The sequence below is a fragment of the Pseudophryne corroboree genome, chromosome 7, assembly GCF_028390025.1.
Source record: "Pseudophryne corroboree isolate aPseCor3 chromosome 7, aPseCor3.hap2, whole genome shotgun sequence".
NCBI lineage: Eukaryota > Metazoa > Chordata > Amphibia > Anura > Myobatrachidae > Pseudophryne > Pseudophryne corroboree.
In genome coordinates this window covers 244,061,315-244,088,896 of record NC_086450.1, presented here as the reverse complement: position 1 = coordinate 244,088,896, position 27,582 = coordinate 244,061,315, and the positions used below count along the sequence as shown (strand labels likewise).

At 46.9% G+C, this 27,582-nt stretch overlaps 1 protein-coding gene across 5 annotated transcripts in view; it reads left to right on the top strand.

Annotated features, from left to right (window-relative positions):
• MYLK (myosin light chain kinase) overlaps nucleotides 1-27,582 on the top strand; it is a 1,073,187-nt gene that overhangs the window by 963,890 nt on the left and 81,715 nt on the right. For all 5 annotated transcript variants that reach the window (XM_063934067.1, XM_063934064.1, XM_063934063.1 and 2 more), the window contains 2 exons: nucleotides 9,911-10,114; nucleotides 12,867-13,084. In XM_063934067.1, the coding sequence (XP_063790137.1) occupies nucleotides 9,911-10,114; nucleotides 12,867-13,084 (422 nt within the window). The remainder of the gene's footprint in view (nucleotides 1-9,910; nucleotides 10,115-12,866; nucleotides 13,085-27,582) is intronic.

The window sequence follows — 27,582 nt, the reverse complement described above, 5'->3', positions numbered from 1 at the left end:
ACACGCTGGTCCTCTCCTCCACTTCTGACAAGTACAGGATGCTATAAAGGGGGGGCACAAAGCGATTGTGGTGCATTTGATAGTGTATATTACTATTTTAAAGTGCTTTTGGGCTGTGGACATACTGTGTTCACAGGCAATACTGACGCTGGGTTTGTGAACTGGCTGCTCCTACCCTGTGTCCCTCTGACAGATTTTACTGTGGGTCTGTCCCCAAAATAAGTCCCAGTGTGTCTGTGAGTGTGGTGTACACATGTGAGGCATGTCTGAGGCAGGGAGTTCCTCCCCGGAGGAAGCCATTTTAGGGACACAGAGTTGTAATGTGGTGGCGCTACCGGCACACCAAGAGCCTGCATGGGTGAAAGAGCTACGTGTCAGTATGCATCTGATTAACTGTAGATTGGATAAGTCTGACTCTAAGGCTGCATGCTGGAGAAAATCTGTGGAAGATGTGATTTTTCAGGATGCTATTATTCCTTATGCAGGCGGCCCCTCTGGGTCACATAAGAGACCATTTGCAAATGTTGTAAACACTGATACCGACACGGATTCTGATTCTTGTGTCGACGATAGTGAATCCAGAGACATAGATCATAAATTGGCAAAAAGTATACAATATACCCCCACCAGTATAAATAATAGGTCATATACTGAGTGTAAGGATGCGCCATTGTGGGGGCGGAGCTTCTTCCTCAGGCAGCCAGCACACTACTCAGCGCCATTTTCTCTCTCTCTCTCCTCAGGCTGCAGAGAACACGCTGGTCCTCTCCTCCACTTCTGATAAGTACAGGGTGCTATAAAGGGGGGGCACAAAGCGATTGTGGTGCATTTGATAGTGTATATTACTATTTAAAAGTGCTTTTGGGCTGTGGACATACTGTGTTCACAGGCAATACTGGCGCTGGGTTTGTGAACTGGCTGCTCCTATCCTGTGTCCCTCTGACAGATTTTACTGTGGGTCTGTCCCCAAAATAAGTCCCAGTGTGTCTGTGAGTGTGGTGTACACATGTGAGGCATGTCTGAGGCAGGGAGTTCCTCCCCAGGGGAAGCCATTTTAGGGACACAGAGTTGTAATGTGGTGGCGCTACCGGCACACCAAGAGTCTGCATGGGTGAAAGAGCTACGTGTCAGTATGCATCTGATTAACTGTAGATTGGATAAGTCTGACTCTAAAAGGCCCTACACATTTCGCGATGTGCCGCCGAGGTGCCCGACGGCCGTTACGGCCGACGGGCGACCCGGCGGCGGGGGGGGGGCAGTGACGGGGGGAGTGAAGTTTCTTCACTCCACCCGGCTCCGTATACGTGCAGGCAAATATGGACGATCTCGTCCATATTGGCCTGCATGCACAGCCGACATGGCACCAGCGATGAACGAGCGCGGGGCCGCGCATCGTTCATCGCTGGTGCCTCTACACTGCACGATATGAACGTTATCTCGTTCATTAATGAACGAGATCGTTCATATCGTGCAGTGATGTCGCCCAGTGTGTAGGGCCCATAAGGCTGCATGCTGGAGAAAATCTGTGGAAGATGTGATTTTTCAGGATGCTGTTATTCCTTATGCGGGCAGGCCCCTCTGGGTCACATAAGAGACCATTTGCAAATGTTGTAAACACTGATACTGACACGGATTCTGATTCTTGTGTCGACGATAGTGAATCCAGAGACATAGATCATAAATTGGCAAAAAGTATACAATATATGATTGTGGCTATAAGGGACATGTTGGAGGTTACAGAAAGCACTCCTGTACCTCAGGAAAAAGCTTATTTATGAGAGGAAAAGAAATCCAAAGTCACGTTCCCTCCTTCACATGAACTAAATGCTCTGTTTGAAGGGATGTGGGTGAATCCTGATAAAAAAAATTGTATTCCCAAAAGGATTCACATAGCTTATCCTTTCCCGGTTGAAGACAGGAAAAAATGGGAGTCACCCCATGTGTTAGACAGTGCACTTTCCAGGTTTACAAAGAAGGTAATTCTCCCTGCTCCTGGCACGGCTTCTCTTAAAGAGCCGGCAGACCGCAAAATGGAAATGACATTGAAATCCATTTATGTTACCAATGGTACACTGCTCAGGCCCACTATTGCCTGCGCATGGGTGAGTCGCGCTATTGAAAAATGGTCAGAAAGCGTGTCATCAGAAATTGACACGATTGATAAAGATGAGATACTCCTTAAGTTAGGCAATATCAAGGACCCTGCCGCCTACATGCTGGAAGCAATGAAGGATATTGGACTCTTGAGTTCACAAGCCGCTACCATGGCAGTATCGGCTAGGCGGGCGTTGTGGATTCGCCAGTGGAACGTGGATGCAGATTCCAAAAGAAACATGGAGGCTTTCCCATATAAAGGTGAGGCCTTATTTGGCGATGGCCTAGATGCGTTAGTCTCGGCGGCTACCGCAGGTAAGTCAAAATTTTTGCCCTCTGCACCTGCACCGGCAAAAAAGACCTATCACCCGCAAATGCAGTCCTTTCGGCCCAATAAATACAAAAAGGCGAGAGGTTCCCCCTTCTTTGCAGGTAGGGGAAGGGGAAAGAAGCCCACACCAGCTCCAGGTTCCCAAGAGCAGAAGTCTACCCCTAATTCTGCCAAATCCCCAGCATGACGCTGGAGCTCCCTTGCGGGAGGCCGCTCGGGTGTGGCACGTCTCAAACTCTTCAGCCAGGATTGAATTCTGTCTGGCCTGGATCCCTGGGTGTTGCAAATAGTATCCCAGGGATACAAACTAGAGTTTCAAGATGTTCCCCCATGCCGATTTTTCAAATCGACCTTGCCAGCTTCTCCACCAGAGAGAGAAGCAGTAACAGCGGCAATCCAAAAATTATGTCAAGACCAGGTCATAGTCCTGGTACCGTTGTCACAACAAGGGCGGGGGTTTTATTCAAGCCTCTCTGTTGTTCCGAAACCGGACGGCTCGATCAGACCGATCCTAAATCTAAAAGATCTGAATTTCTTCCTGAAAAGGTTCAAGTTCAAGATGGAATCACTTCGGGCGGTGATTGCCAGTCTGGAGGAGGGGGACTACTTAGTGTCAGTGGACATAAAGGATGCTTATCTGCATGTTCCCATTTATCCTCACCAGGCTTATCTGAGATTCGCGATTCAGGATTGCCATTACCAATTCCAGACGTTACCTTTCGGTCTCTCCACGGCGCCGAGGGTATTCACCAAGGTGATGGCGGAGATGATGGTCCTCCTTCGTCAGAAAGGAGTCAATATAATCCCTTATCTGGACGACCTCCTGATAAAGGCGAGATCCAGTGAGCAGTTATTACAAAACATATCCCTCTCCCTGTCAATACTCCAACAGCATGGGTGGATCATAAATTACCCAAAGTCACAGTTGGAACCGACAACAAGGTTGTCTTTCCTTGGGATGATTCTGGACACAGAAGTTCAGAGAGTATTTCTTCCGCTGGAAAAGGCTCTGGAAATCCAGAAAATGGTAAAACAGATATTGAAACCATCTAGTGTGTCGATCCATCAGTGCATTCGGTTGTTGGGGAAGATGGTGGCGGCCTACGAGGCCATACAGTTTGGCAGGTTCCATGACAGAGTATTCCAGTGGGACCTGTTGGACAAGTGGTCGGGGTCACACCTACACATGCACAGAAAGATAATCCTGTCGTCAAAAACCAGGATTTCGCTCCTGTGGTGGTTGCACAGCTCTCACCTGCTAGTGGGATGCAGGTTCGGGATTCAGGACTGGGTCCTAGTAACCACGGATGCAAGTCTCCGAGGCTGGGGAGCAGTCTCTCAGGGAGAAAACTTCCAGGGACGTTGGTCACATCAGGAAGCCTGCCTTCACATAAACGTTCTGGAGCTAAGAGCCATGTACAACAGCCTTCAACAAGCGGTACATCTTCTTCAAGACCGTCCCGTGCAGATCCAGGCGGACAATGTAACAGCAGTCGCATACATAAACAGGCAGGGCGGAACAAAAAGCAGAGCGGCAATGGCAGAGGCGACAAAAATCCTCCGCTGGTCAGAAAAACATCTACAAGCTCTGTCGGCAATATTCATTCCGGGAGTAGACAGCTGGGAAGCAGACTTCCTCAGCAGACACGATCTCCATCCAGGAGAGTGGGGCCTCCATCAAGAAGTCTTCGCAGAGGTGACAAGGCTTTGGGGAATTCCTCAAATAGACATGATGGCGTCTTGTCTCAACAAGAAGCTTCAGAGATACTGTTCCAGGTCGAGAGACCCTCAAGCAGTAGCAGTGGATGCACTGGTGACCCAGTGGGTGTTTCCGTCAGTGTATGTTTTCCCTCCACTTCCGCTGATCCCAAAAGTACTCAGGATCATAAGAAAGACAAGGGTTCGAGCAATCTTCATTGCCCCAGACTGGCCAAGGAGGGCTTGGTACCCAGATCTTCAACAGTTACTCATAGGAGATCCTCGGCCTCTTCCTCCTCGGGAGGACCTGCTGCAGCAGGGGCCGTGTGTGTACCAAGACTTACAGCGGCTACGTTTGATGGCATGGCTGTGGAGCGCCGTATCCTAGCCAGGAAGGGTATTCCTAAGGAGGTCATCCCCACTCTTATTCAGGCCAAAAAGGGAGTAACGTCAAAACATTACCACCGTATTTGGAGAAAATATGTGTCTTGGTGTGAATCCAAGAAAGCTCCTACGGAAGAGTTTCACTTAGGGCGTTTTCTCCATTTTTTGCAGGATGGTGTGGAGACGGGCCTACGATTGGGATCAATCAAGCTCCAGATTTTGGTCTTGTCAGTGTTCTTCCAGAAACAATTGGCCTCCCTTCCAGAGGTTCAGACCTTCGTGAAAGGGGTTCTGCACATCCAGCCTCCATTCGTGCCTCCAGTGGCACCATGGGACCTTAATGTGGTATTGCAGTTCCTTCAATCGGATTGGTTTGAGCCTCTACAAAAGATAGAGTTGAAGTTTCTCACTTGGAAAGTGGTGATGCTTTTGGCATTGGCATCCGCAAGGCGGGTGTCTGAATTGGGGGCCTTGTCTCACAAGAGCCCTTACCTGATTTTCCATGAAGATAGGGCAGAGTTGCGAACTCGCCAACATTTTCTTCCAAAGGTGGTTTCTGCTTTTCACATAAACCAACCTATTGTGGTGCCAGTAGTTACTGACACATTCACTGATTCAAAGTCTCTAGATGTGGTTAGAGCTTTGAAAATCTATGTTGCTAGAACAGCTCGTATATGGAAAACAGAGGCTCTATTTGTCCTGTATGATCACAACAAGATTGGCTGTCCTGCTTCCAAGCAGACTATTGCACGTTGGATTAGAAATACGATTCAGCAAGCTCATACTACGGCTGGATTGCCGTTACCAACGTCGGTAAAGGCCCACTCCACTAGGAAGGTGGGCTCATCCTGGGCGGCTGCCCGGGGGTCTCGGCATTACAACTTTGCAGAGCAGCTACTTGGTCAGGTTCAAACACATTTGCTAAGTTCTACAAGTTTGACACCTTGGCCGGTGAGGACCTAAAGTTTGGTCAATCAGTGCTGCAGGGTCATCCGCACTCTCCCGCCCGTACTGGAGCTTTGGTATAGACCCCATGGTCTTGATGTCGTCCCCAGCATCCTCTAGGACGTATGAGAAAATAGGATTTTGATAACCTACCGGTAAATCCTTTTCTCCTAGTCCGTAGAGGATGCTGGGCGCCCGTCCCAGTGCGTACTTTACCTGCAGTTTAGTTATTACAGTTACACAGGTTGTGTTATCTTGTTTTTAGCATGTTGCTGCAATTAGTTCATGCCTGTTGGCGTATGTTATGTGGAATGCCATGTGTGCGGCATGGTTGAGGGTGTGAGTTGGTAGATATCTCACCACTAGTTAAGTAATTCCTTTCCTCGAAATGTCAGTCTCCCTGGGCACAGTTCCTACAACTGAGGTCTGGAGGAGGGGCATAGAGGGAGGAGCCAGTTTACACCCAATGAAAAGTCTTTAGAGTGCCCATGTCTCCTGCGGATCCCGTCTATACCCCATGGTCTTGATGTCGTCCCCAGCATCCTCTACGGACTAGGAGAAAAGGATTTACCGGTAGGTTATCAAAATCCTATTTTCTGATGGCAGTCCTGCATGGGGGAGAGACAGAGGGACCAGGAAGAGGGAGACATGTTCCTTGTGTACTGTGTTCTGCTTACCTGCTCCTGTGGTGTTCATGCAGATGCAGTGGCCCTTCCGGTCTCTAACTGGTGGTGCTGTTACATGTGCCTCAATGCTTCCCCTCTACGCCCCTCACCTCAAGTGTCAGTCTTTACTCACACTAGTCGGCATACAAGGCAGCAGGACTCGCTGTGGAAGGGAAGCAGTGCGGTGATACAATAGAGGAGGCCGAGGGTAGATAAGGCAATGGTCTGGGAACTAATTGGTGGCTGGTCTAGGGGATGGGACCAGCCACGGAAACCCGGCAGTTCAGGGGAAAAAAGAGCAATCCCTGGTTGCCTGCAGCGCGGCAATGCATGGAACTGGGAGATAGTGCCAGGGGGGCAATCAGCATGTTGCTCTAGCGGCGGGCCCTCTCTCTGCACAGGCCTGGGACTGTAGTCCTAGCAGCAGTTGCCCCTTGATGGCGACCCTGCCCCATGTCTCTCTATCTCTGCCCCTGGTCTCTCTCTTGTCTCCCCTCTTTCTGCCCCTGGTCTCTCTGTCTTTCTCTCTTCTCCATGTCTCCTTCTCTCTCTGCCCTTGGTCTCTCTCTCTCTCTCTCTCATGTCTCCCTCTCTGCCCGTTTTCTCTCTCCCCCGTGTCTGCTTTTCTCTCTGCCCATGGTCTCTCTCTCTCTCTCTTCCCCATACCCCTCTCTCTCATTCTCTCTCTGCCCTGGTCTCTCTCAATCTCTCCCTGCCCCTCTCTCCCTGCCCCTAGTATTTCTCTCTCTCTCCCTCTCTCTCTCTCTCATGTCTACCTCTCTGTCTCATGTCTCCCTCTCTGCCCCTGTTCTCTTTCTCCCCCCCATGTCTGCCTTTCTCTCTGCCCATGGTCTCTCTCTCTCTCTTCCCCATACCACTCTCTCTATTTCTCTATCTGCCCTGGTCTCTCTCAATCTCTCTCTGCCCCTGGTATTTTTCTCTCTCTCCCTCTCTCTCTCTGATGTCTCCCTTCCTGCCCCTGAACTCTCTCTCCCCCATGTCTCCCTCTTTCTCTGCCCCTGGTCTCTCTAACTCTACCCCATGTCTCCCTTCACTCAATGCCCTATGTCTCTCTCTCTCTCTCTCTCTCTAAGTGGGAGCTTAGCGTAGAAAAGCCCTGCCATCAGTGCAGAGAATGTTTCACCAGAATCCACTAAACTACATTTTCATTGTTTGTTACATCTGGATGATTGGGGCGGGGTGTTCTATGTTGTCAGTCCTGGGCCCCACAATTTCCGAAGACAGCCCTGCATGAATATTCTCATAACTGATATCGATTAAAGCATGAATTATGTCTGAGGCAGGGGTTAAAGTGAGGGTTCCACCTTTAATGGCAGGTGGAACTAGTTCCACATCCTCCACGGCCCTCCATAGTAATTCCAACAGAAATGCCTGTCCCACCACCCTTGTCAATAGATGTTGTGGGTGGTGCTAGTGTTTTTGATGAGCTGCAGCTGCCTCCACCTACCTCAGGTCCTCCTGGCGCCTCCATTGTCCTCTGCCTGCAGCCTGACCCTCCTGGTACTCACGCATTCATCCCCTCCTCAGGTCACAGTGACTTATTTTTCTGGCCCAGCATGTGTATGTCATGCCATCACCACTGCTGAAGTGAAGAAGAGCCAAAAGAGGAGCAGGCTCTTTGCATGCTGAAGTCAAGGTGAAAGGGGGCTGGAGGGACACAGAGAAGTAGGGAATCTGCTGGAGGGACACAGGCAGTGAGCGGCTGGAGTGACTGAGGCAGAGATGTGTATAAGGGGCACTATTACTGTGGGCATTATATGTATAAGCGGCACTTCTGTGGGAATTATGTATATAAGCGGCACTTCTGTGGGCATTATGTGTATAAGTGGCACTTCTATTGGCATTATGTGTAATGGGTAATACTATTGTGGCAATTATGTGTACGGAACACTACTACTGTGGGCATTGTACATAAGGGACACTACTGAGTGATGTCATATGAATAAGGGGCCCTACTGTGTGTGTCATAACGTGAATAAGGGGCACTACTATGTTGTGTAATATGAATCAGGGGCATTACAAGTGGTGAGTTGTGAATAAGATTGTTCTACTGTGTAGCATAATTTGAATTTGGGGTACTATTGTGTGGGGTGGTCTTCAGTATGCCGGCGGTCGGGCTCCCGGCGACCAGCATACCGGCGCCGGGAGCCCGACAGCCGGCATACCGACACTTATTCTCCCTCGTGGGGGTCCACGACCCCCCTGGAGGGAGAATAAAATAGTGTGGCGCGCGTAGCGCGCCACCGTGCCCGTAGCGTGGCGAGCGCAGCAAGCCTGCAAGGGGCTCATTTGCGCTCGCCACACTGTCGGTAAGCCGGCGGCCGGCCTCCCGGCGCCGGTATGCTGGTCGCCGGGAGGCCGGCCACCGGCAGATCGTAGTGAACCCATTGTGTGACCACACCCTTCCTTGTGAGACCACACCCATTTTTTACAACCAGCGGGGTGTCAAAAACCCTAGTCCTGGCTCTGCCCAATGGGAGTGGGTGGTAGGTGGTGGGTCAAATTAGTTCCACCACCTCTCCAGGACCACTTTAAGTTCTAATCTGAGGCTTGGTGAGCACTCTTTCTGTCCCCTTTAGGACATTTCATGTATGTATTATGTATTATTTTACAATACACCCACTGATAGTGATTCACATGGTAAAACTTTTGAAGACGGAGACCACTTTGTGTGGCATCACTGGATGCTCTATCTCTGTACATGTTGCGATCCTGTCACGGTAATAAGATTCAATATTCACACCTGGTTCTCATGTTGCCCCCAGTGCTGTTCTCATTAGAAAAAAGGATTAGAGGACTAGTTATTATTAAGAAATCAACATTTAATAATAGCTGTTTAATAATAGCTTCTAGCAGATTACGGGAACAAAGTCTTTATATCAGTTCCCACCCCTTGTTTCCTTTCCTGTGGCACATTCTTTATTTAAATTCTACCATATGTGAGGGCATTGTATAACACACTGTGGCAGCTTCTTGTGCCAGCTCAGAACTCGCTTAGCAGAATTAAGTTGGAACAAACCCAAATAAATTACACTGTTGTAAAACATTAAATGATTTGCTTCATATATGTGATAAATTAACATTTCATACCGTTTTATTTCTGGTGTTAATTTTTGTAATCGTTGCAGGAATTTTTTGTGTGAAATTAGCCAGTGTGATCTCCCTCAAACTCGGCTACTGTATAACATCTGCCAACAGCAAATGGTGGCAGATGGTCAGATTGAATTTATTTAAATCATATAATAAATACATTTTATAGAAAATGTAATTCTCCCTTAGCAGAGCTGGACAAACTGTTACTATCCAACTTTGCTCACTGAGCCTGCTGATACTTGTAATTCCACAGTAATTGGAAAAGTATAGGCTGCCTAAGTATATATTGCCAATTATACAGTAGTACTACTGTATATGTTGCCATAGTTGTCTGAAAATCACTCACATTCAGCAATGTTTAGTGACAAGATTGAGCTGTTCCAGCATTTAATATTTTAGTTTATTTTTTTATGCGAATGAAATCTCATTTGCATACATTAGAATGTTGACAGCTCTTGATTTAATGCATACTGTATAATTTAGTGCATCACCTTATCATGCAACATGTACTGTACATGTAATACTCCAATAATGCTCTGCTGAGATCTGGGGGCTGCAGTTCTATATCCACCCCAGTACTTGTCTCTGCCTCTAGTTCCATGAACTCTGGAATCTTCATGGGAACTTGTTATATGTAAGATTGTGTTCCGAGCATTATGAAACAGTCTTACTTTTTTAGGGGGAAATTCGGACAAGTGTTTCGGCTTATTGATAAGAAGAATAAGAAAAAATGGGCAGGAAAATTCCTCAAAGCTTATTCTGCCAAGGACAAGGAGAGCATAAGGCAGGAAATCGACATCATGAACTGTCTGCATCATCCCAAACTTGTCCAATGTGTGGACGCTTTCGAGTCGAAGAGTGACATGGTGATGGTTCTAGAACTGTAAGTGAGCAGTAACATTTCTGGAGCAAAGTTATAATAAACGTGTCCTTATGTGTGCCAATCTTTATGCTATTACAAAGGTGGGGTTTGATGTATATAAACGGGTATATAAGAAAAACTTTTAGTCTAACCCAGAGCAGCCAATCGGATTGTAATTTGTATAGCACAGGTAAGTAAATGACTTGCTTCTATAGGTTACAAAACCTCTATGTGTGCCATTCTAATAAATATCCCACAATGTTCTTCAAATATTTCAGGTCTTTTAGACGGGATCCAGTCTGAAGATCGACAGTATCTATGTCGACAATGTTTAGGTCGACCACTATAGGTCGACAGTCACTAGGTCGACATGGATGGAAGGTCGACAGGGTTTCTAGGTCGACACGTGCTAGGTCGACAGGTCTAAAGGTCGACATGAGATTTTTTTTAAAAAAACTTTTTTTGAATTTTTTCATACTTAACGATCCACGTGGACTACGATTGGAACGGTAATCTGTGCCGAGCGAAGCGGTAGCGGAGCGAAGGCACCATGCCCGAAGCACGGCGAGCGAAGCGAGCCATGCGAGGGGACGCGGTGCACTAATTTGGGATCCCGGTCACTCTACGAAGAAAACGACACCAAAAATAAATAAATCCTCATGTCGACCTTTAGACCTGTCGACCTAGCACATGTCGACCTAGAAACCCTGTCGATCTTCCATCCATGTCGACCTAGTGACTGTCGACCTACAGTGGTCGACCTAAACATTGTCGACCTAGATGCTGTGGATTTGATGAACCACACCCCTTTTAGACAGGGTATTACTTGCTCAAATTTCGATATGAAAACAATGCATATCTGTTGTTTAAAAAGGGGGGAAAAAACCAGGGAAAATGGACACAGTCTGAGGGGCAGTACACATCAACACAGTGTTCGCTCTTCTAAACTGACCCAAGGCCCTGGTTGCTATTTATAAATAAATACTGGATGGAAATCTATTATATAAAGCAGCTGTATCTGCGTCTTGCTCCCCCATCCCCCTCCCAGTCTCTTGCTGATAAGAAACAAGAGATACCCATCGTGAGATACCCCCCCAGTGACTAGAGCAGAAGTCCTGAAACAGCTCCCACCATCTCCTAGATCTGCACCCCAACCTTCCCATAGTTTTTGACACCTGACATGAAGCTGGAGAAGTCCCGAACCTGCTCTGCCCCCCTCAGGTCCTGACACATGAATTGGTGAGTGCTTTACATGTTGATTTCTGTGAGGAATGGATTTTTTTCAATGACTATAGTGGGAATGCTGTGGTGGGGGGAAGGCTGGGGTGTGGATTCAGTGATGAGTGGATGGCTGGGGTGAGGATAAAATAGCCCACCCTTCCGCAACATCTGCCCTCTCCCTGCACAATGCACATTCTGCACACACTGCCAACAAAGAATAAAGAAGTGGATAGAGAGATAACAAGGGAGATAGAGTAAAAAAGGTGAAAGAGCAAGAGAGAAAGTGGCAAGATAGGAACATAGAAAGTGGTAAAGAGAGAATGGGATATGAAGAGAGATGGTGAGAGGCAGAGAGCGGTATGGGGAGAGGGACAGAGGGGAGAGGTGGGGCACTTAGAAAGGGGGCAAATGTTAGGTCTAAAATACTAGTAATTAAATGAATGTAACATCTCACAGAGGGTGTTGGAAGATTTTTGTGTTAATTTAGGTGGTATGTCCTTTAGGAGTCAACCTACCTTTCAATTCCTACCTTGCAATTGCAGTAGCAATGACCTGAATAGTCCCAGTGTGTCTTTCTTCCAACATTGTACATCACAATTTCTGTAGCTTATATTTAGTAAGACCATTAATATAATCATAGAACTAGCACAATATCCGTGTATTGTTGTGCTGGAGATCTTTGTTATGCTCCATGATGTACTTTGTTACCCTACTGTACATGATGAAAGGACCAAACTTACACTATTGCAGTGGTAAATCTATCCTTTGTTCTGATATAAAAGGTGTCCTTGCCTTTAGAACAGATGAGATTCATTATCCTGCAGTATATGTAGTTTAAATACTCGAGATTGGATGTCCTGGAGAATATTCAGTGTGTAGACAGAAAGAACCACATTTCGTATTGCATCCTTGTACAGTTTCTCCCTGTTATTTGGGCATTTTATCATGGAAAGGACCGCATAAGGGTAATGTGAAATGGGTGTTAGACCAATTCAATTTGCTGAAGCAGGAAGTGGAATAGTTTTAAAGTGAGGGATACATTCAGTGATTTAAAAGTGATTTCCTGTTACACTATAGTGATTTCCATGTTGAAGTATTGCATTCAGCATTTAGATGTGAAAGGAGAATAGTGATCACCATTCACCTGCATATTGTATTGTCTGAGCGTATCCTGACTTCAGAACAATGCTGTCTCGTAAGAAAATCTCTATTTTAGATTCTAATGTTTTGAAACCCACAACAGTGATGTTTTATTTATGGGCAGTTACAGGCATCAGAAACACTGTAAGTTCTGACTATCTTCTGTCTCTGTAGTAGCTCACAGGTCTTTGGGGTAATTTAACGTCCGACAAACTAATCTCATTTATATTTATTTTCTTAAATGTCCAGAACTGGGGCAGCTCTCAAGCTTAAGTTTGCCTTATAAAAGTTATGGAGCTCAACGAATGGCCATCTGCTGCTGCCTGGGTCAGTGTGGGACCTGCCATCCTGCTTATCTGACAATTTGTGCAGTTTCTAGATGTCTCTGGTGATGATGGGTTCCATGTCATAGGGTTTCAGGAGGGGAGCTGTTCGAGAGGATCATTGACGAGGATTTTGAGCTGACAGAAAGAGAAGTCATCAAGTATATGAAGCAGATATCGGAGGGCGTGGAATTTATTCACAACCAGCGGATAGTCCACCTGGACCTCAAACCAGAGAACATCATGTGTGTCAATAAGACCGGGACCAAAATTAAACTAATTGACTTTGGCCTGGCCAGAAGATTAGGTGAGTGGACATTTGTCTGTCTTACTGTATATGGTGTTATAGTAACCAATTACACATGTCAGAGAAGACAACTAGATGTGATCTACATTCCAGAGTGATCTATTTTGAAATCCAAAATTAACCTTCTGATAAAGGTGATTATTATTTTAATTATTTATATTCGCATTACCATCTACAGCTGTGCAGCTTTTTTTCTAGTGTGTGTCTGTGTATAGGTAGATATAAATATATAGTGTATATATATATATGTATGTGTATGTGTGTGTGTAATTATCTTGTTATTATGCTTCTTCGACATTCCGAGAGCGTTTAGTCACCCAGGGCGTTTTTTCTGAAAACAGTGGCGCCCGCAGGGGGTGCTTCTGGGTGCCCGGAAACCCCCCAGGACAAGCCATGTTTTTTTTGAGACAGAGACATCTCTAACTCCTTCTCTGCAGTAACAGCTGCAGTCACGATTGTTCTGTGTGCTTTGTAAAGCAGAGGAGATGGCTGGTGAGGAGCTGAAGGCCAGGGTGGAGCTGGATATAGATCCAAATACCTGGCACTCCTATTAGCTTAAATGTGTATACTTGCCTGAGTGCATCCATGAGGTAGTGATTCTCACATTATCAACATACTGTAGACCAAATTTGTCTTGTCACAAATCTGTGCATGCCAGTGAATCAACAGGAGACCTGCAGTATAATGTGGTCAAAATAATCAAATTGGTTTAATTGCAGAGGCATACGTGGGATTTGCAGGGGGGGGGGGGGGGGGGTGTTACTATATATATATATATATATATATATAGTTATTTTCAGGGAGTGCCCTACTATTACATGTGGAGAATCTCTCACCAATTTTTTGAGAGGGCAAGGTTGATTTGAAGCGTAAGGATGATCTGAATGAGCTACTTATTCCTTAAACTGTATTCTTACTTTGAATAAATATTGGTCAAATATAGCGTTCAATCTCTGTACCAGATGCTTCTAAGGATGTTTGAAAAGTGCTATTAGCCAATAGTATTCTCTCACTTTATCAGCTAATAACATTTTTCAAACATCCTTAGAAGTTCTTTAAAGTCACCTGACTTGATGAACCTATTAAGAAAATACAGTTTAAGGAATAATTAGCTCATTTAGATCATCCTTAAGGTGTCTTTTGCCCTCTCAAAAAATTGGTATGAGACTTTCCACACGCTCATAGTAGGTCGCTACCCGGCTGCAGGTGGGGGAGGGGTGGTTGTGGGGGTGGTGCAGGTGGGGGAGGGGCTGGTGCGGTGGTGGGGTGCTGCAGGGGGGGGGGGTCTGGAGCCACCGCGGGTGCGGGTGTGCCGTGGGTGGGGGAGGGGCGGGTGCAGGGGTGCTGCGGGTGGGGGAGGGGGTCCGAAGCCATCGTGGGTGGTGGAGAAGGGTGTGCGGGTGCCGCGGATGAGGCCCGGTGGTACTGGGAGTGGGGGATTGGCGGATTATGCTTCTCCTGCTTCTCCTCCTGGAAGCAGCTAGGCTGCTGTCCTCCCTTTGGCAGTGGCTCTCCCGGAGACTCGCGCAGCAGCCAATCCCTATTGTTAGCGCCGGTGTCCCAATGCACCGCATTACAGTGAAGATACACTCAATAAACTACAGCTCCCAGCAGCCCTTAGCGCCTGAATGCTTCGGCGCTAAGGGTTGCTGGGAGCTGTAGTTTATTTAATGCGTATACTTCCCTGTAATGCGGCGCGTTGGGACACCGGCACTAACAATAGTGACTGGCTGGCAGAACTGACTGACTCACTGAATCAATGTAAAAGGTGAGAGTGCTGTGCAGTGTCAGTGTCAGCGTCCAGACATTACCCTCCGCGATATTACCCACTCTATCCGTTACATTAGCCATCTAGGGGCTTCCAGGCTGGCCGGCCAGATGCTGTGTTGTGGAGTCAGGGCCTCTGAGGATCTGTGCGCGGCTGTGGCGGGGAGGCACTTCTGTGACATCACGCGCAGAGGAGGCTCCGGGGCTCAGAGAGTATGTGGCGCTAGGAGGGCTATGAAAGCCTTCCGCTGCGCCGCTTTCATACACATCTATACCAGTGGCCACAGCAGCTTTTGTTCCACGTGCGCCGCGACTAGGGGGTCATTCCGACCTGATCGGGGGTCATTCCGACCTGATCGTAGTTGTGCTAAATTTAGCACAGCTACGATCATTTACACTGACATGTGGGGGGACGCCCAGCACAGGGCTAATCCGCCAGCATGTCAGGCAGCCCCCATCCTCCCCCGCACAAGTACAAAAGCATCGCACAGCGTAGATGCTTTTGTACTTGAAAAGTAACTCCCATCGAGCGCAGCTCCTGCGACTGGCCGGGAGATACTCATCGCTGCCCGGGTCACAGTGGCTGCGTGTGACATCACACAGCCACTGCGGCCAGCCCACCTCACGGTCCGGCCACGGCTGCGTTGGCCGGACCGCTGCCACAAAATGGCGGGCAAATGCCGCCATGCCGCCCAGCGACCACCTCTGCTTGTCAATCAGGCAGAGGTGATCGCTAGGCAACGACAGCCGACAGCTGCGATGAACTGCAGCGAGCGATCAGGTCAGAATGACCCCCCATAGGACGCTGCAGTAAAAAGTTTTTTTTCCCTATCTACAGCGCAGAGACTAGCTGCAGATGCATTGGCATACCCTCCAGCTGGACCTTTTTGGCAGGTACAGTACCTTTTTTATGGTCTGTACCGATTTTTGGTTCTCCAAACTTCCAGTGAAAGTATAGGAAAAGGCCTTTTGGAATTTGTACTTATGTTTATGTGTAAATGGTTGGAGGGTATGTTGCTGCAGATGCAGTGGGCCTATTCTGGGGTGTGGGCCTGAAGCTGCAGCTCCATCAGATCCACTGTTAATCCTGCTCTGGGAACACACAGCAGTCAAAGGACAAAGCCTCCCATTGGATGCAACCTGTGTGGGAGGGCGTTTCTTGCCCAATCAGCTGTGGGCTGGGTGTGATAGACCTGCTGCTAACCCAATGAGAGCTCCTAGCCACGCCCAGCGTTAGCCACACAGCAGGGACGTGCGGTGAGCTAAATGGCTCAGGAGGCACTGCTAGCCCAATGACCAGATTTACATGCAATATATGAGCCAAACGGTACATCTGGGCATTATACACAGGTGCAGTAGTATAAACTCCTGGAAATTTGGTGAGTTTTAATTAGAGATGTACGGAAAAGATAGACAGGTGAGGCACCTCACCTGCCATAGAGTTTTTACTCCAGAGTTTTGGCTATAAAAATGATTAGAATAATGCAAAGAAGATATTTCAAACATATCATTAGTATTTTTCATATACTTTATACAGTAAAAACTCTGGTGCAAACATTAGTCTGACAGGAAAGGATCTGCCTCACCTGCCTCACCCCACCGCACGTCACTGCCACACAGTCACAGAGTGACAGATCTGGGCAATTATATAGGAGATATCAGTAACGTGATGGCTGCACTCTGAGACTGTAGTAACATGAGTCCTGTTGGAGAAAGAGTGCTATATAAATTAGAGATGAGCGCCTGAAATTTTTCGGGTTTTGTGTTTTGGTTTTGGGTTCGGTTCCGCGGCCGTGTTTTGGGTTCGAACGCGTTTTGGCAAAACCTCACCGAATTTTTTTTGTCGGATTCGGGTGTGTTTTGGATTCGGGTGTTTTTTTCCAAAAACACTAAAAAACAGCTTAAATCATAGAATTTGGGGGTCATTTTGATCCCATAGTATTATTAACCTCAAAAACCATAATTTACACTCATTTTCAGTCTATTCTGAATACCTCACACCTCACAATATTATTTTTAGTCCTAAAATTTGCACCGAGGTCGCTGTGTGAGTAAGATAAGCGACCCTAGTGGCCGACACAAACACCGGGCCCATCTAGGAGTGGCACTGCAGTGTCACGCAGGATGTCCCTTCCAAAAAACCCTCCCCAAACAGCACATGACGCAAAGAAAAAAAGAGGCGCAATGAGGTAGCTGTGTGAGTAAGATTAGCGACCCTAGTGGCCGACACAAACACCGGGCCCATCTAGGAGTGGCACTGCAGTGTCACGCAGGATGGCCCTTCCAAAAAACCCTCCCCAAACAGCACATGACGCAAAGAAAAAAAGAGGCGCAATGAGGTAGCTGTGTGAGTAAGATTAGCGACCCTAGTGGCCGACACAAACACCGGGCCCATCTAGGAGTGGCACTGCAGTGTCACGCAGGATGGCCCTTCCAAAAAACCCTCCCCAAACAGCACATGACGCAAAGAAAAAAAGAGGCGCAATGAGGTAGCTGACTGTGTGAGTAAGATTAGCGACCCTAGTGGCCGACACAAACACCGGGCCCATCTAGGAGTGGCACTGCAGTGTCACGCAGGATGTCCCTTCCAAAAAACCCTCCCCAAACAGCACATGACGCAAAGAAAAAAAGAGGCGCAATGAGGTAGCTGTGTGAGTAAGATTAGCGACCCTAGTGGCCGACACAAACACCGGGCCCATCTAGGAGTGGCACTGCAGTGTCACGCAGGATGGCCCTTCCAAAAAACCCTCCCCAAACAGCACATGACGCAAAGAAAAAAAGAGGCGCAATGAGGTAGCTGTGTGAGTAAGATTAGCGACCCTAGTGGCCGACACAAACACCGGGCACATCTAGGAGTGGCACTGCAGTGTCACGCAGGATGTCCCTTCCAAAAAACCCTCCCCAAACAGCACATGACGCAAAGAAAAAAAGAGGCGCAATGAGGTAGCTGACTGTGTGAGTAAGATTAGCGACCCTAGTGGCCGACACAAACACCGGGCCCATCTAGGAGTGGCACTGCAGTGTCACGCAGGATGTCCCTTCCAAAAAACCCTCCCCAAACAGCACATGACGCAAAGAAAAAAAGAGGCGCAATGAGGTAGCTGACTGTGTGAGTAAGATTAGCGACCCTAGTGGCCGACACAAACACCGGGCCCATCTAGGAGTGGCACTGCAGTGTCACGCAGGATGTCCCTTCCAAAAAACCCTCCCCAAACAGCACATGACGCAAAGAAAAAAAGAGGCGCAATGAGGTAGCTGACTGTGTGAGTAAGATTAGCGACCCTAGTGGCCGACACAAACACCGGGCCCATCTAGGAGTGGCACTGCAGTGTCACGCAGGATGTCCCTTCCAAAAAACCCTCCCCAATCAGCACATGATGCAAAGAAAAAGAAAAGAAAAAAGAGGTGCAAGATGGAATTGTCCTTGGGCCCTCCCACCCACCCTTATGTTGTATAAACAAAACAGGACATGCACACTTTAACCAACCCATCATTTCAGTGACAGGGTCTGCCACACGACTGTGACTGATATGACGGGTTGGTTTGGACCCCCCCCAAAAAAGAAGCAATTAATCTCTCCTTGCACAAACTGGCTCTACAGAGGCAAGATGTCCACCTCATCTTCACCCTCCGATATATCACCGTGTACATCCCCCTCCTCACAGATTATCAATTCGTCCCCACTGGAATCCACCATCTCAGCTCCCTGTGTACTTTGTGGAGGCAATTGCTGCTGGTCAATGTCTCCGCGGAGGAATTGATTATAATTCATTTTAATGAACATCATCTTCTCCACATTTTCTGGATGTAACCTCGTACGCCGATTGCTGACAAGGTGAGCGGCGGCACTAAACACTCTTTCGGAGTACACACTTGTGGGAGGGCAACTTAGGTAGAATAAAGCCAGTTTGTGCAAGGGCCTCCAAATTGCCTCTTTTTCCTGCCAGTATAAGTACGGACTGTGTGACGTGCCTACTTGGATGCGGTCACTCATATAATCCTCCACCATTCTATCAATGTTGAGAGAATCATATGCAGTGACAGTAGACGACATGTCCGTAATCGTTGTCAGGTCCTTCAGTCCGGACCAGATGTCAGCATCAGCAGTCGCTCCAGACTGCCCTGCATCACCGCCAGCGGGTGGGCTCGGAATTCTGAGCCTTTTCCTCGCACCCCCAGTTGCGGGAGAATGTGAAGGAGGAGATGTTGACAGGTCGCGTTCCGCTTGACTTGACAATTTTGTCACCAGCAGGTCTTTCAACCCCAGCAGACCTGTGTCTGCCGGAAAGAGAGATCCAAGGTAGGCTTTAAATCTAGGATCGAGCACGGTGGCCAAAATGTAGTGCTCTGATTTCAACAGATTGACCACCCGTGAATCCTTGTTAAGCGAATTAAGGGCTGCATCCACAAGTCCCACATGCCTAGCGGAATCGCTCCCTTTTAGCTCCTTCTTCAATGCCTCCAGCTTCTTCTGCAAAAGCCTGATGAGGGGAATGACCTGACTCAGGCTGGCAGTGTCTGAACTGACTTCACGTGTGGCAAGTTCAAAGGGCATCAGAACCTTGCACAACGTTGAAATCATTCTCCACTGCACTTGAGACAGGTGCATTCCACCTACTATATCGTGCTCAATTGTATAGGCTTGAATGGCCTTTTGCTGCTCCTCCAACCTCTGAAGCATATAGAGGGTTGAATTCCACCTCGTTACCACTTCTTGCTTCAGATGATGGCAGGGCAGGTTCAGTAGTTTTTGGTGGTGCTCCAGTCTTCTGTACGTGGTGCCTGTACGCCGAAAGTGTCCCGCAATTTTTCTGGCCACCGACAGCATCTCTTGCACGCCCCTGTCGTTTTTTAAAAAATTCTGCACCACCAAATTCAAGGTATGTGCAAAACATGGGACGTGCTGGAATTTGCCCATATTTAATGCACACACAATATTGCTGGCGTTGTCCGATGCCACAAATCCACAGGAGAGTCCAATTGGGGTAAGCCATTCCGCGATGATCTTCCTCAGTTGCCGTAAGAGGTTTTCAGCTGTGTGCGTATTCTGGAAAGCGGTGATACAAAGCGTAGCCTGCCTAGGAAAGAGTTGGCGTTTGCGAGATGCTGCTACTGGTGCCGCCGCTGCTGTTCTTGCGGCGGGAGTCCATACATCTACCCAGTGGGCTGTCACAGTCATATAGTCCTGACCCTGCCCTGCTCCACTTGTCCACATGTCCGTGGTTAAGTGGACATTGGGTACAACTGCATTTTTTAGGACACTGGTGAGTCTTTTTCTGACGTCCGTGTACATTCTCGGTATCGCCTGCCTAGAGAAGTGGAACCTAGATGGTATTTGGTAACGGGGGCACACTGCCTCAATAAATTGTCTAGTTCCCTGTGAACTAACGGCGGATACCGGACGCACGTCTAACACCAACATAGTTGTCAAGGACTCAGTTATCCGCTTTGCAGTAGGATGACTGCTGTGATATTTCATCTTCCTCGCAAAGGACTGTTGAACAGTCAATTGCTTACTGGAAGTAGTACAAGTGGGCTTACGACTTCCCCTCTGGGATGACCATCGACTCCCAGCGGCAACAACAGCAGCGCCAGCAGCAGTAGGCGTTACACGCAAGGATGCATCGGAGGAATCCCAGGCAGGAGAGGACTCGTCAGAATTGCCAGTGACATGGCCTGCAGGACTATTGGCATTCCTGGGGAAGGAGGAAATTGACACTGAGGGAGTTGGTGGGGTGGTTTGCGTGAGCTTGGTTACAAGAGGAAGGGATTTACTGGTCAGTGGACTGCTTCCGCTGTCACCCAAAGTTTTTGAACTTGTCACTGACTTATTATGAATGCGCTGCAGGTGACGTATAAGGGAGGATGTTCCGAGGTGGTTAACGTCCTTACCCCTACTTATTACAGCTTGACAAAGGGAACACACGGCTTGACACCTGTTGTCCGCATTTCTGGTGAAATACCTCCACACCGAAGAGCTGATTTTTTTGGTATTTTCACCTGGCATGTCAACGGCCATATTCCTCCCACGGACAACAGGTGTCTCCCCGGGTGCCTGACTTAAACAAACCACCTCACCATCAGAATCCTCCTGGTCAATTTCCTCCCCAGCGCCAGCAACACCCATATCCTCCTCATCCTGGTGTACTTCAACACTGACATCTTCAATCTGACTATCAGGAACTGGACTGCGGGTGCTCCTTCCAGCACTTGCAGGGGGCGTGCAAATGGTGGAAGGCGCATGCTCTTCACGTCCAGTGTTGGGAAGGTCAGGCATCGCAACCGACACAATTGGACTCTCCTTGTGGATTTGGGATTTCAAAGAACGCACAGTTCTTTGCGGTGCTTTTGCCAGCTTGAGTCTTTTCAGTTTTCTAGCGAGAGGCTGAGTGCTTCCATCCTCATGTGAAGCTGAACCACTAGCCATGAACATAGGCCAGGGCCTCAGCCGTTCCTTGCCACTCCGTGTGGTAAATGGCATATTGGCAAGTTTACGCTTCTCCTCCGACAATTTTATTTTAGGTTTTGGAGTCCTTTTTTTACTGATATTTGGTGTTTTGGTTTTGACATGCTCTGTACTATGCCATTGGGCATCGGCCTTGGCAGACGACGTTGCTGGCATTTCATCGTCTCGGCCATGACTAGTGGCAGCAGCTTCAGCACGAGGTGGAAGTGGATCTTGATCTTTCCCTAATTTTGGAACCTCAACATTTTTGTTCTCCATATTTTAATAGGCACAACTAAAAGGCACCTCAGGTAAACAATGGAGATGGATGGATTGGATACTAGTATACAATTATGGACGGGCTGCCGAGTGCCGACACAGAGGTAGCCACAGCCGTGAACTACCGCACTGTACTGTGTCTGCTAATATATAGACTGGTTGATAAAGAGATAGTATACTCGTAACTAGTATGTATGTATAAAGAAAGAAAAAAAACCACGGTTAGGTCACTGGTATATACAATTATGGACGGGCTGCCGAGTGCCGACACAGAGGTAGCCACAGCCGTGAACTACCGCACTGTACTGTGTCTGCTGCTAATATATAGACTGTGGAAGAAGTGGGAGATAGGGGTACCGGCGACTTGTGTTGTTTGAAAATGTATATTAAAAGATCCTAAAATTTATCAGCCAAAAAATATATATATAAAAATATTCAAATTTATTAAGATATAAAACTTAATAGATAAAAGTACAAATTTTCAAAAAAAAGTATAAAAATATATATGAATAAATATAAGGTAGGAGATAAGACTTAGCTTAAAAATAGGCAGGGGGTCAGTGCAGGGAGCCCAACGCGTTTCGTCACATATGACTTCTATTTTTATATCTTAATAAATTTGAATATTTTTATATATATATTTTTTGGCTGATAAATTTTAGGATCTTTTAATATACATTTTCAAACAACACAAGTCGCCGGTACCCCTATCTCCCACTTCTTCCACAATTTTTAGCATTGCTTCACCAGCATTGCATCTTTAGGGGGTGGCAGACACCTTAAAAAAGGTTATGTGTGTTTTTTAAATGTTTTTACAGTTTTTCTCTTTTTATAAAATATTTTAACGGAATATTGGAATCTATCCCACAAGTGGCGCTGTATATATATTTTTCTCTAATATATAGACTGGTTGATAAAGAGATAGTATACTCGTAACTAGTATGTATGTATAAAGAAAGAAAAAAAAACCACGGTTAGGTGGTATATACAATTATGGACGGGCTGCCGAGTGCCGACACAGAGGTAGCCACAGCCGTGAACTACCGCACTGTACTGTGTCTGCTGCTAATATATAGACTGGTTGATAAAGAGATAGTATACTCGTAACTAGTATGTATGTATAAAGAAAGAAAAAAAAACCACGGTTAGGTGGTATATACAATTATGGACGGGCTGCCGAGTGCCGACACAGAGGTAGCCACAGCCGTGAACTACCGCACTGTACTGTGTCTGCTGCTAATATATAGACTGGTTGATAAAGAGATAGTATACTCGTAACTAGTATGTATGTATAAAGAAAGAAAAAAAAACCACGGTTAGGTGGTATATACAATTATGGACGGGCTGCCGAGTGCCGACACAGAGGTAGCCACAGCCGTGAACTACCGCACTGTACTGTGTCTGCTGCTAATATATAGACTGGTTGATAAAGAGATAGTATACTCGTAACTAGTATGTATGTATAAAGAAAGAAAAAAAAACCACGGTTAGGTGGTATATACAATTATGGACGGGCTGCCGAGTGCCGACACAGAGGTAGCCACAGCCGTGAACTACCGCACTGTACTGTGTCTGCTGCTAATATATAGACTGGTTGATAAAGAGATAGTATACTCGTAACTAGTATGTATGTATAAAGAAAGAAAAAAAAACCACGGTTAGGTGGTATATACAATTATGGACGGGCTGCCGAGTGCCGACACAGAGGTAGCCACAGCCGTGAACTACCGCACTGTACTGTGTCTGCTGCTAATATATAGACTGGTTGATAAAGAGATAGTATACTCGTAACTAGTATGTATGTATAAAGAAAGAAAAAAAAACCACGGTTAGGTGGTATATACAATTATGGACGGGCTGCCGAGTGCCGACACAGAGGTAGCCACAGCCGTGAACTACCGCACTGTACTGTGTCTGCTGCTAATATATAGACTGGTTGATAAAGAGATAGTATACTCGTAACTAGTATGTATGTATAAAGAAAGAAAAAAAAACCACGGTTAGGTGGTATATACAATTATGGACAGGCTGCCGAGTGCCGACACAGAGGTAGCCACAGCCGTGAACTACCGCACTGTACTGTGTCTGCTGCTAATATATAGACTGGTTGATAAAGAGATAGTATACTCGTAACTAGTATGTATGTATAAAGAAAGAAAAAAAAACCACGGTTAGGTGGTATATACAATTATGGACGGGCTGCCGAGTGCCGACACAGAGGTAGCCACAGCCGTGAACTACCGCACTGTACTGTGTCTGCTGCTAATATATAGACTGGTTGATAAAGAGATAGTATACTCGTAACTAGTATGTATGTATAAAGAAAGAAAAAAAAAACACGGTTAGGTGGTATATACAATTATGGACGGGCTGCCGAGTGCCGACACAGAGGTAGCCACAGCCGTGAACTACCGCACTGTACTGTGTCTGCTGCTAATATATAGACTGGTTGATAAAGAGATAGTATACTCGTAACTAGTATGTATGTATAAAGAAAGAAAAAAAAACCACGGTTAGGTGGTATATACAATTATGGACGGGCTGCCGAGTGCCGACACAGAGGTAGCCACAGCCGTGAACTACCGCACTGTACTGTGTCTGCTGCTAATATATAGACTGGTTGATAAAGAGATAGTATACTCGTAACTAGTATGTATGTATAAAGAAAGAAAAAAAAACCACGGTTAGGTGGTATATACAATTATGGACGGGCTGCCGAGTGCCGACACAGAGGTAGCCACAGCCGTGAACTACCGCACTGTACTGTGACTGCTGCTAATATATAGACTGGTTGATAAAGAGATAGTATACTCGTAACTAGTATGTATGTATAAAGAAAGAAAAAAAAACCACGGTTAGGTGGTATATACAATTATGGACGGGCTGCCGAGTGCCGACACAGAGGTAGCCACAGCCGTGAACTACCGCACTGTACTGTGTCTGCTGCTAATATATAGACTGGTTGATAAAGAGATAGTATACTCGTAACTAGTATGTATGTATAAAGAAAGAAAAAAAAACCACGGTTAGGTCACCGGTATATACAATTATGGACGGGCTGCCGAGTGCCGACACAGAGGTAGCCACAGCCGTGAACTACCGCACTGTACTGTGTCTGCTGCTAATATAGACTGGTTGATAAAGAGATAGTATACTACTAATATTATATACTGGTGGTCAGGTCACTGGTCACTAGTCACACTGGCAGTGGCACTCCTGCAGCAAAAGTGTGCACTGTTTAATTTTAATATAATATTATGTACTCCTGGCTCCTGCTATAACCTATAACTGGCACTGCAGTAGTGCTCCCCAGTCTCCCCCACAATTATAAGCTGTGTGAGCTGAGCAGTCAGACAGATATATAATATATATAGATGATGCAGCACACTGGCCTGAGCCTGAGCAGTGCACACAGATATGGTATGTGACTGAGTCACTGTGTGCTGTGTATCGCTTTTTTCAGGCAGAGAACGGATTATAAATAAAAGTGGTGGTCACTGGTCACTATCAGCAAAACTCTGCACTGTACACTACTGAGTACTCCTAATGCTCCCCAAAATTAGTAAATCAAGTGTCTCTCTAATCTATTCTAATTCTAAACGGAGAGGACGCCAGCCACGTCCTCTCCCTATCAATCTCAATGCACGTGTGAAAATGGCGGCGACGCGCGGCTCCTTATATAGAATCCGAGTCTCGCGATAGAATCCGAGCCTCGCGAGAATCCGACAGCGTCATGATGACGTTCGGGCGCGCTCGGGTTAACCGAGCAAGGCGGGAAGATCCGAGTCGCTCGGACCCGTGAAAAAAAACATGAAGTTCTGGCGGGTTCGGATTCAGAGAAACCGAACCCGCTCATCTCTAATATAAATAGAAATATTATTATTATTATTATTATTAACTTTGCAAGAATAAAGCACTCATCAAGTTGCTACAGTCTCGGAGTGCCACGCCATCACGCTACTGATATATAGTACATATCTGGTAGGCCCCCCCCTTGAAAATCCCATGTTTGCCTCTACCAATAAAGCACTTTGATTATTTTGACCACATTATAGGTCTCCTGTTGTTTCATTGGAGTGCACACATCTGTGACAAGACAAATTTGATTTATGTTGATAATGTGAAAATGTGTACTGGAGTATATCATCTCCATCTTTTCTCTTACGTCCTTGGGGATACTGGGAATCCATTTAGTACCATGGGGTATAGACGGGTCCACTAGGAGCCTTGGGCACTTTAAGAATTTGATAGTGTGTGCTGGCTCCTCCATTTATGCCCCTCCTACCAGACTCAGTTTAGAAAATGTGCCTGGAGGAGCCAGTCACGTCGCTAGAAGCTCCTGAAGAGTATTCTGCAATTTTTTTGTATGTTTGTTGTTTTCAGGCAGGACTGGATGGCACCAGCCTGCCTGCTTCGTGGGACTAAGGGGGGGGGAACGGCGCAACCTCTTGAAGGGTTAATGGTCCTGTTCCCCACTGACAGGACACTAGTTTCTGAGGGAACTATTCGCACTCCCCACCACAGCAAGCGTACATTCCCACAGCACGCTGCCACACCTAACAGATCCAGAAGATAGAAGAGTGGTGAGTACTAAGCCGGCATCCCGGTTATCGGGTTACCGCCCATTATGGCGGCATGAGGGTAGGGAGACACACAGCTTCTACGTGGAACGGCTGGGTCTCCAGACTCAATACACAGTGCGGACATCATCTTTTCCTTCTGAGGATCGGAAAAAATGGGAAAATCCACCGATAGTGGATGCATCAGTATCCAGGCTGTCACGGAAAATTGTATTGCCTGTCATGGGTGCAGCTTCCCTAAAAGACACGGCAGATCGTAGAATTGAGAATTCACTCAAATCTTTGTATACAGCTGCTGGGGTGGCCCATGTGGGTGGATTACTAAGGCCACTGCCAAATGGTCGGGTAACCTAATTGAGGGGTTAGGTACCTTGCCTCAGGGGAGATTATTTTACTCCTGCAACATATACAGGACTCTGCAAATTTTATGTTGGAAGCTATAAAAGAAATAGGCTTGTTTAATGCACGTACCACTGCTATGGCAGTGTCAGCACGCAGAGGCTTATGGCTACGCCAGTGGACTGCTGACGCGGACTCCAGGAAAGGCGTGGAAGCCCTACCCTATATAGGAGAGGCCTTATTTAGAGATGAACTAGCCAAATGGATCTCCAAAGCTACTGCGGGTAAGTTCACGTCTTCCTTCTGCAGCTGCACCAGCCAGGAAGGCCTACTCAGGAATTAATCTACAGTCCTTTCTGACTGCCAAGTTTAAGGGCAAGACCAGAGGTTCTTCTACAGCCACCAGAGGCGCTAGAGGTAAACCACGCAAACCAGCAACTGCCGGATCACAGGAATAGAGCTCAAGCTCTGCTTTCTCAAAGGCTTCAGCATGACGGTGGACCGCAATGCCTGGAGGACTGGCAGGTGGTTCCTGACTTAAATTTTTCAGTCAAATCTGGACAGGTGCTTGCCAGGATACCTGGGTCATAGATCTTATTTCCCAGGGCTGCAGACTGGAGTTTCAGGAGCTCCCACCTCACAGATTCTTCAAATCAGGCTTACCAGTTTCACAAGAGGCAAGTATAACCTTACAGGACACCATTCAAAAAACTGGTACAGACTCAGGTCATTGTTCCATTTCCACCTCATCTCCAAAGCAAGGGACTTGTTTGTACTACCGAAACCGGATTGTTCGGTAAGACCGGTTTTGAACCTCAAGTCATTGAACCAGTACTTACGAGTGTTAAAATTCAAGATGGAGTCTCTGAGAGTGATGGTCTCAGGTCTGGAGGAGGGGGAATTCCTAGTGTCCCTGGATATCAAGGATGCGTACCTTCACATTCCGATCTCAGTGGCAAACGCAGGATCTCCATGGAGGGGTTTCCGTACATGTATGTAATTATGGGCGTGTGTATATACAATATAAATGTACTACATATATATATATATATATATATATATATAATATCCTGATAAAAAAAAGGGCA